The sequence below is a fragment of the Pseudoliparis swirei genome, chromosome 19 (genome assembly GCF_029220125.1).
Source record: "Pseudoliparis swirei isolate HS2019 ecotype Mariana Trench chromosome 19, NWPU_hadal_v1, whole genome shotgun sequence".
In the NCBI taxonomy this organism is placed as follows: Eukaryota; Metazoa; Chordata; class Actinopteri; order Perciformes; family Liparidae; genus Pseudoliparis; species Pseudoliparis swirei.
In genome coordinates this window covers 19,288,469-19,298,863 of record NC_079406.1, presented here as the reverse complement: position 1 = coordinate 19,298,863, position 10,395 = coordinate 19,288,469, and the positions used below count along the sequence as shown (strand labels likewise).

At 43.3% G+C, this 10,395-nt stretch overlaps 1 protein-coding gene across 2 annotated transcripts; it reads left to right on the top strand.

Moving 5' to 3' along the window:
• Positions 1–7,680: 7,680 nt before the first annotated feature.
• Positions 7,681–9,743, top strand: LOC130209616 (uncharacterized). 2 transcript variants are annotated; one of them, XM_056439381.1, is made up of 2 exons: positions 7,681–7,811; positions 8,047–9,743. In XM_056439381.1, the coding sequence occupies exon 2, from the start codon at positions 8,625–8,627 to the stop codon at positions 9,522–9,524; it is 900 nt and encodes a 299-aa protein (XP_056295356.1). In that variant the 5' UTR covers positions 7,681–7,811; positions 8,047–8,624; the 3' UTR covers positions 9,525–9,743. The 2 variants fall into 2 exon arrangements, with proteins under 2 accessions (XP_056295356.1, XP_056295357.1); XM_056439382.1 differs by having other exon boundaries at positions 7,681–9,038; positions 9,108–9,743.
• Positions 9,744–10,395: the final 652 nt, after the last annotated feature.

The following is a 10,395-nucleotide window of genomic DNA, read 5'->3' as shown; positions in this document are numbered from 1 at the left end:
ACATGAGCATGTTAGCATTGTCATTTTGAGCATGTTTGCATGCTGTTGTTAGCATTTAGCATTTAGCTTCAAGCACCACACTTTGTAGTCTTGGTGTTGATTCAATGGTTATGCAAGCTGCCAAATGTGAAAGCTTGAGACGTATGATAACCTATTGCAACACAAGTGTTAATACACACCTGTGCTGTATATACTGTGGGGGATTCGCTCCATTTCCAAGTCAGTTAAATCAAAAGCATATTGACTCTGTCATTGCCTGTACAACAATGGCTCAATGTACCCCTATAGCTGACTTTTGTTTTCACCTTGAACTCTGAAATGCTGAAGCATCAATGACATGATTCATCACCACAATGCTTTCCCTGTTCTTCTTTATTTTCAATGGTGTATTCAATGATGTGCTTGGTTTGTCAGACTGTCAGGGGTTGGCAGTTTTTGAAGGCTAAAATAACATTTGTTCACTGTGCTAAAGCCTTCAAATGGGGGCTGGTTTAATAGCTTTAAATTGTAGATAAGGGTATAGTGAAAGGTATAGCTCGTTAATAGCACAGCTCAAATGTACTATAAATAGCATTTGTCATAAGAGCTGGGAGAAGAATGTTTTTGAGGATATGTCGACTCAGGTCAGCGTGCCGACTGCAGCAGCTCCGTTTTTCCATTGGCCACTGCCGAGACCCTTAAAGGTCCTGCTCATGACAGGGTTGCAGCCGGGTCTCATCGTTTGTTTTTATTCTCCTTCAAGAGAGGTTTCAATATCAGAGCCTCAAGCCGAATTTCACATGAAGTGTCAAGTTTAGCCAAATAAAAGTGTTCTTTTTCACTGCAGTAAATGTCATTCAGAATACGAGGTTTGAATGGTGGAATGATTTGTAGACATTTAATAAACATTTTATTCAGAAATTGATAACAGTAGTATTTTATTTCCCTATAAAACTATGACTCATCACTGATATTATGATCCTTCCTCAAAGGTGTACTGGCTTCCTCCCAAAGTGTGTCTCCTCGTTATCGTTTTCTTGTTACCCAGCAGTTTCCATGAAGGATAATAGTGATACTTTACTTTCTTTCTTACTGCTTTCTAACAAACTGAAAAACAAGGCTTTACTGTGCATTCCATCATCAAGTCTTCCCCTGCTTTCTAAGTAGGCCGTGTCTGCATCAAAATAGCAGCTAGTGGGCTTAAAGCTCCCTGTGACAGCAGCCTCAGCTCTGTTTCAGCTTAACCCCCAACCAGTGCATATAATGGGCCAACTTGACTGGCCAAGTTTGACATGCAGTCCTCCCTTTGTAATGGGGGTCAGAGCCTGCAAGGGTGTAGCAGTTTACAAGTGTCAATGGGGAAGAGGAATTTGGAACAAGGCAAAAAGCCCCTGCAACTGAAAGGTCGCTGCCTTTTTTCTTCAGCTGCTGTCTGTTCGCAGAAGGGCAGGGGCATTATTCTGTGGGGTCATGAGGTCAAGTTAGGCACCAGGCTAATCCCTTCACAAGCCTATTATGAGCTCCTGAATGTTCGGGCACGAGCAGAAAAATACTTTAAGTCGTAAGTCCAACCCAAAGCTCTCGATATATTCTCATCGTTTATGCATATGTGAAACTTGTAGATCCCCTGGTTTTCCGTGTAGCTAAACCAAGTTATTTGTATTTTATGGTCCACATTCCCTTTCACAAATAGATCAAAAGAACCTGCAGTAACTGTTTTTGTTCATAGCCATGCTAGCTGCACGGCTCTAGGAATTGTAATGTCAGTGCAGACAGTCAACGTCCCCAAAACACAAATTGTAATACTTGTTGTCGTCTGAGTTTTCCTCTATAGCGCTCTATAGTTTTCTGTAAAATATCTCAAGATTTATATCATGGATTGCCATTAGATTTTGTAGCTTTGCCTTGAGTGACACAATGAGGGTTACATTTATATTATTTTTTTAATTACCATGATGTGTAGTACAGACTCACAGAGCCACTAGCATAGCTGCAGACTCTGTGTTGTTGGTCTTTTTCCTGAGGAAGATATCTGCATCCATAGCCGCTATCTACTATTTGGGGCGTGGCAGGTCCTGAACACTGGGTATGTTTTGCTGAAAAATATGCCTGCTTGGGCCAAAATGATGTTGGTAATAAGAGATAATCCAAACCTAAGAGCCACGGGTCACACTATCAAAACAACAAACTAAAAGATGGTGAGAAGAGCTGCAGATGTGGGCGCTAACTCCCAGTTGGTTCATCACTATAAATGAACTCTTGAACATTTCACACAGTCATTTATTTCCATTATTATTATTATAAAAATATTGATGACATAGCCACTTCATGCAGACTTGTGGCTCATTAACCTGGCAGGCAGCAAATGCTTCCAATGATTTCTCATTAGATTTTTCCTTTTCGCGTCCAACCTGCTGTCCCTAATTTACTTAAAACTCATAAATCCATGATTAGGGATTTGTGGAAAAGAAGAATATCCACTTCTAATCATGCAGCAGGAATTTAGCCATCCTGTCTGCATGTGAGGGCTCCGAGGCCTCATGTTTTTGTCTGATCACTTGGTCATCCACAGAGAATTGCGAGCACAATGACATTCCTCCACATGCAGTAACATCCTACGTAATTAAAATGGAGCAAATTCCAAAGTGCAATTAATTGATACCAATTATAGATATCTTTGAATAAACAAGCTGACACAATGCTAGATTTACTGACACACACACACACACACACACACACAGACAGGATATCCGAAAGTAAGGAAACACTGTGTGTCAATAGGAAACAACACAGCGTGAGCCGGAGTGTGGCCCGGGTCCCTGAAGACACTGTGCTCTTGGACCAGGTGCCTTCCTCTGTGCATTTTCCTGTTTACTGAATTGCCTCCCTTCTTGTTTGGGTATTTTCTTTTGGTCCCTTAAGTCAATATCTTCCTGTAGGCAGTGTAGCTCCCACCTGACTTCATTGCTCTTTCCTAGCCCCCGGAAGTCATTTAAAAGGCTCAGAATATCAGCGAAGGGAAGTCCGATGGAGTCCAGTGTGCGGTGCATTGTTTTAAAATCGTGTTGGTTTGGGCTTTAGCTATTTCTGGAGCCATAGAGCTGCCTCCTGCACATTGACTGTAACATATTATTTTCCTAGTCCTTCATTGCCAAATAACACAATGCCATTTCCAAGGTCTTCCTTTAAGTATACATTTATTTCCTCTCTCCGGAGTTTAACCTTTATCAGTGATTCACACACTGGAATGTTTTTCAAACTGAAATAGTTCAATAGATTGTAGATTTAAGCAAAAATAATTTTTGATGCATTTTATATTTTAAGTGCCAACATTTTTTTTTAAATTTCCACTTGAGGATGGCTCCAAGAGTGAATTCCTAAAGACCCCCATGCCCAATTTTATTGCAGTAATGAACATGTTTAAAAACTGGTAAAACAAACGATTGTTTGTCTCCAGAGCTAATGTTGCTGTTCATGAACTCACCCATTTCAATTATATTAAGGCTTAACCATCATTGAGGGTTTGAGTGACAGGTGGGTGCCAAACCAAGTCGCTCAACGCGAGCCCACCCTGCCACGTCGCCCAGGCCTCAGCGCCACCAACAGTTCACCTTATGGACCATTTCTTTCATTTGCTGGGAGTTAGGCCATGACGACAACCCACCTTGAGCTCCACATCGGCTCTATAGAAACCTTTGGGTGACGTCACAGAGACTGCGTCCACATTTAATACAGTCTTTGGTTTTTAGCCACATTTGTAAAGTGTGTTTACGGGTGAAACAATTTGGTTCTACCTCAACAACTATTTTAAACACCCAATAATGACTTTTCCTCCAGCTTCACCATGAGGTTGACATTTTAGTTTTTTTGTGAAACATCTCAACAACTATTTGATGGATTGCCATGAAATGTGATACACACATTCATGAACCCACAGGATGAATTATAATATGTCTGGCGAGCCCATAACTTTCTATCTAGCACCGTGAGGTTGACATTTTGATGTGTGCAATACTACCAAACTGAAGTAAATAGGTCGATACTATTATACGACAATAAACAAATGACATTCACATCAGCCTCACCTATACTAGGGTCGGGAACATTCTTGGTAGATATATTTGGAGCAACAATGTTGTATTTCGATCGTTAGCCTGCAGATAATGGGGCCAAAAGTGCAGCCATGATAACTTGTCAAATCCTCTCTCAAAGGATTATAAACCATGAGGTGTGTTAGCGTAGATTGAGATTCCTGATCCCTTTCTTGACCTCAGTCATATTACTAAGATTTCGTTCCCTCTCACTATTAGTGGCTTGGTTACTGATTGGACCTTTGTTGTGTGACCTTTGTTTTAATGTGTTATCTCACCGTAGAACCAAGAATGCACAAATCACATGCGCACACCAATATACATAACTCTGTCTGAGTTTGCTTACACTGCCCAAACCTTTTCTGCTTTCATCCCGACCGAAGACAAACACTGATAACGAAGGATTAGTCGGCTGACTCTTAACGTATCATTTACACCCACTCCAGCCTCTATCAGCCTTTATCAATTGAAACCTGCCTCTCTGACACTCACCTACTGTACTCTCCACCGATGTGTTTCTCCCCTCGCCTGCAATAAGTCGGGTAATTCCCTCATCGGTTTGGAATTTGACACTCTGAGAGACAAATGGAGGAGAAAGTCTCCCTGTGGAGGGTCCAGAGCCCACGACTTTTGGAACAAGACTCTGTCACCTCACACCAGGCACACACTGTTATCGTCCCGCACTCTGCCAAACATGCCACCACCTCACCAGCTGCACTTGGATCAGCCAGCATTTTTTTTATGCCTCCCAGAACGACAGCAGCCTCTGCCCTTGACAGAAAAACTAAATGAGTGTGCAGCTTGCTAACAGACGTGAAATCAAGTACAGAAAAAGGATTTAGGTTCAACTTTAGGAGATAAAAGGCTCAAACGGCTGCCAATACTTCTTATGTGGGATGTACACTGAACTCAGTTTCCAGCAAACAAAAGTCACATTTCCCAAAACCAGGCTTTGAATGCGGGCATGGTTTTTGTCAAACTAACCCATAACATCGTGTTTTCAACCACATCTAAACATGAAATTCACCATAGAACAAGCCTTGAGGTGAAATGCTGTCTTTTGGTCAGCATATATTTGACATGTTATCATTGAAGCTGTTAGTGGGCAGCAATGTCGGGGTTATTATAGGCGTGTTGTCGTTATTCAAGGTTGTCTCAATTTTACCACATGGAACACTTTTAAGTTTATTCTTTTCACAAGACCTCTTAGAGGTTCTTGGATTCTTTCAACAATTACGTTCTGAAATATTACATCACCATGCTTCTTCTCAACAGTACAGTATTTACACAGTAGGTACTCATGAGGGTCTCGGGTCTGTGGAAAGTAGCAGATTGCATGTGATGCTCTTGTTAAGGAACATAACTCAACCGTGCCACACAGTTCTGCAAATTGCCTCGACCATGCTATCTCATAACCTAAAAGTCGATTACATTATTGAAGACAGACTTGAGAAATTGCAGACTCCAGCCATTTGTTCCCTGGAGCCCCACACGCTGCTTTACTGTAAAATGCGATACCGCTTCATTAATCCTACTGATTGGAGCGCTGCCCAGTAGGATATAGCCATTTGAGAGCTGACTGCATGGCTTAAGTTTGTGTGTGTGCACACTTGTACACACACATCTGTTATATTGTGAGCAAGTGTGCATGTGCATTTACATCTAAACATGTGTGTGTTTGTGCATCATGAGTGATGCATTGGCTTCTCGCGACTCAAACCTCTCCACCTCCGAGTGTGTGTGATTTCAACGCCAAAGGAGAAGTCTTGCATCCATCTCATTTGACAGCTCCCGACCTTCCAGTAATCCCAGTATTTCTCACTATCTTACTACCCATTACCTCACACATGCATACACATATGCAGGGACAGCAGGCATGTGACCTGCCGCAGCATCAAAGCCAGTTATCTCATTCATCTTCAGCTGAAATCGACACATAATCGCACTCAGGGCTCCATCATCAGTTGTTCTTCTATCTGCATTCTTGCTTTAATGTTCAGAGTCCTCCAGTCCATATCATCTCGGCATCCTGATAAGTTGGAGCATTTCATTTGTCTTCAGTCACTGTGATTTCATTTTGTCTGGTGAAATTTCCACCGTTTTTCTTAGTCGATCTAAGAGTGTAGCTCTTGGTCCGCTGGATCCTGATTGAATAACACGGTTATTAGGATTGCTGTGATATTTTATCCTGACTTTCAGGGTGCCAAGAAGATGAATCCTCATGATTTCTTTTGTGATCCCTGACTTTACATTTCGCACCACCATCAGTAGGTTTTCACTTTTTCAGTGAAATATCTCAATATGGATTGTCATTAGATTTAGAACAGATATTCTAATATATATTACAGCCATGATAACTTGTAAAATCGTCTCTCAGAGTATTCTAAATGAGGGGGTGTTTTAGCTTCTGAGAAGCCGTCAAACTTACCAGAGTTTCTTCAAGGCAACACAGATTCAGACTCCTGATCCCTTTCTTGACCTCAGGTTGTGATATTGCTCAGATTTGGTTCCCTCTCCTATTAGTGTCTGGGTTACTGATTGGACCTTCGTTGTGTGACTAATTACTTTAGTTATCATTTACATTTTGATTCAGCAGCACTTTGTGGTTGAACTTTTGGATGAATTTCTGTGAAATGGGTTGCAGAAATTCATGTTTTCATGGCACACTGTAATAATGATCCCGTAACTTCTTCTCTTGCGCTGCCATAGGAAAGAAAAAAGAAAAATGTGAAACACTTTTTTATCAAACACTTGGAAAACAAACATTCCAGTTACTTTTCTTTCAGTGCGTAATAAATAATGTATATGTTCATATAAGGCTTTTAAATGATAAATGTCACCGACATTCTCATCTACCTCAGCTGTACTTCATGTTTAGGTCTAATCAGAAAATGGTCGCATTCTAACAAGTCAAACTGAAGTATGATACACATCGTACTGTACCTGCTAAACATCAGCATGGTGACACTTGTGAGCATGTTAGCATGTTGACATTAGCAAAGAGCTCTGCTCTGCTGTTTTTGTTCAGCCTCACAGAGCTGCTCGTGGCTGTAGTGTAGACTCCTTGTCTTCTTCATCTGGTGTTAATGTCCCCATTACTGCTGCTTGAATTCAGAAACTTACCCTGAAAGTGGTATGTGGCTGTGCAATGAAAACGTCAGCGTGACACTATACAGAGCAGATTTTTACAGAAGCTATAACTCTCCTGGTTGTCGCTACTGCAGGAAGGTGTTACTCCGGTACTCAATGTGTATTTCTGGCTGCAAACCTTCGGCCCCCAACAGCGTTTGATTTACCGCCCGTTATCTTCTGCTTCTTCCTCTATCTTTATGAAAAATCTGGTTTCACTTGGCCTTTCAGCTATATTTTAGAGCAGTTTGTCAACGCAATGAGAGGAGGAGATAGTCCTCCCCACCACTGCACCCCAAATTATGTATTGTGTCGCAAATAAAAAGAGGGAAGACCTATTTTATTTGGCTGGTGTTGACATTTTTTAAGTTCTTCAAGATGTTGGGATTCTTTATGGTGCAGATGAAAAGACGTTATATTCTTCCAGCAGCATATTTCTTTGATCACTCAAAAGAAGATACAAAACTTGATACTGAAACTTTGCAATGACATTTTTATATTTATAAGGTGAAAAATAGTCTTCAGTCTCATGATATTTACAATACAATATATACAGAATATGAGTTCAGGTCAACTTTTTATTTGAAAATCTGGATCTTTTGGTGTAATGAGGTAATATGTTTACTCTACTTTAGGTGTATAAGACCTTATGGTGTATGTTTAAGGTGGCAAGTATCATTTTATATTAGTTTGCCCGAACTTTGACGCAATAGCTCACATGACTTGTAAGCAAAAATAGTAACACAGTTATTGTCTGACTCTGCTCTGCTAAGCTATATAGTGTCTTTCAGCTAATTATTTAGTTTTTAATTTTCTTTGGATGATACTTTACTGTTTTGTTTTTCAGGGGAAAAGCTCTCATCGTGGGTTGAAGCACAGACACAGTTAGCGACTAACTCGTGAACACAGTGCAGCATTTAGCAGCTAAAGAGACAGATATTTCCTTGGATACCAAAAACACAGCAGGTGACCACAAGAATGACTCAAATGAATGATTGCTGGTGTGCTGGATGTGTAACTGTCATGATCTGGAGTTTGTGTCTAGTTTTGTGTTGTTTAGAAGTCCTTGTGTCGTCTGTCTCCCTGTGGTTGTCTGCCCTGGCCCTGATTGTTTCCTTCTGTGTGATTGCTGGTCCCGCCCTCATTGTGTTCACCTGTGTCTCATTCCCCGTTGTCCAATCACCTCCGCCTGCCTGTGTATGTAAACTCTGTTCGTCTCATTCCCAGTGTGGCTTCGTACTGTTTGGTCTGCGTTTTTATCGTTCCTGTCTGGTCTGGTCTGTGATTTTTGGAATTAAATATTGGTTTGTGCAGTAATGTCGGCATTTGGGTCCTGCTTTTTGAGTCGTGACAGAACAAAGCCACCCATAATGGACCCAGCCTTCAGTTTCCGCTGCACGGTTCCTGCCTGGACAGCTAACTCTCATGTTCTTCTCGAGGATGTGGGAGTCCCTCCGGGCCCTGCAGTCAATGTTGGTGGTTCCTGTCCCCGATGTTCGAGTCCCCGGTGTGCCGTCGCCGGTTCCAGTCCCCGATGTTCCGGCTCTAGACCCCGAGGTTCCAGTCCCCGGTGTTCCGTCACCGGCTCCTGTCCCCGGTGTTCTGCCGCCGGCTCCAGCCCCCGATGTTCCAGTCCCCGGAGTTCCATCTCCGGTTCCAGTCCCCGGTGTTCCGTCGCCGGTTCCAGCCCCCGATGTTCCAGTCCCCGGAGTTCCATCACCGGTTCCAGTCAACGATGTTCCGGCTCCAGCCCCCGGTGTTCCGTCGCCGGTTCCAGCCCCCGATGTTCCGGTTCCAGTCCCCGGTGTTCCGTCGCCGGTTCCAGCCCCCGATGTTCCGGTTCCAGTCCCTGATGTTCCGGTTCCGTCGCCGGTTCCAGTCCCCGATGTTCCGGCTCTAGACCCCGAGGTTCCAGTCCCCGGTGTTCCGTCACCGGCTCCTGTCCCCGATGTTCTAGTCCCCGGAGTTCCATCACCGGTTCCAGTCCACGATGTTCCGTCACCGGCTCCTGTCCACGGTGTTCCGCCGCTGGCTCCAGCCCCCGATGTTCCAGTCCCTGGAGTTCCATCACCGTTTCCAGTCCACGATGTTCCGGTTCCAGTCCCCGGAGTTCCATCACCGGTTCCAGTCCCCGGTGTTCCGCCTCCGTCCTGCCCGGCCCCGGTTCTCTCCTTCCCGCCTCCGTCCCGTCCAGCCCCGGTTCCCCGTGAGCCGTCCCGTCCAGCCCCGGTTCCCCTTGACCCGTCCAGTTACTGTCATGATCTGGAGTTTGTGTCTCGTTTTGTGTCTTGTTTTGAAGTCCTTGTGTCGTCTGTCTCCCTGTGATTGTCTGCCCTGGCCCTGATTGTTTCCTTCTGTGTGATTGCTGGCCCCGCCCTCAGTGTTCACCTGTTCCCCGTTGTCCAATCACCTCCGCCTGCCTGTGTATGTAAACCCTGTTCGTCTCATTCCCAGTGTGGCTTCGTACTGTTTGGTCTGCGTTTTTGTCGTTCCTGTCTGGTCTGTGATTTTTGGAATTAAATATTAGTTTGTGCAATAATGTCGGCATTTGGGTCCTGCTTTTTGAGTCGTGACAGTAACACTGTCAGAAACACGTTGATTAGAAGTTGGCCACGTCAACTTAAAAGGTGCTCATATCATTGTTGTACCAACAACCTGTAAAATAATTTATCGCAGGAGTAAATCATACAACGGGTTTACTGTACTGTTCAGCTGATTTAGCACTTTGTTACAATTTTCAGCTTTATTGTACTTGCCTATTACTGGTCAAGTGTACCTGTCCACTTTTTCATTTTTTATTTTCTTTCATACACTTTGTACTTGCTCGCCATGAAAAAAGACGACATCACAGGATTTATGAGCAAATATAACAGACAATCTACATTGAGCCGAGCAGAAAATATTCAAGTGTTGTGTAGCTGTAATCTGGGGAAGTGGTACGATTTGTAATCAGCTTCCCCCTGGCTCTGCAGTAGCACTGCAAACAAAGGCAGCTCGAGGATTGAAGGTGAGTGACCCCAAAACGGCCAGTTGTTTACTTTATACGGAGACTGACGGCTGCATACAGGACCGCACTGTGTATACGTGACTGAGGTCACAAAACCCTTGATGCAACTGCATAACAGAACTGCTACTAATGAACTCCTTTTGTCTTCTGCATATTTACTGCCTTTCTCTTTCTCAAGCTGTATACAAC

What these genes read in the sequence shown, in the direction of transcription:
- LOC130209616 (XM_056439381.1), top strand. Translation starts at nt 8,625, where the DNA reads ATGTTCTTCTCGAGGATGTGGGAGTCCCTCCGGGCCCTGCAGTCAATG.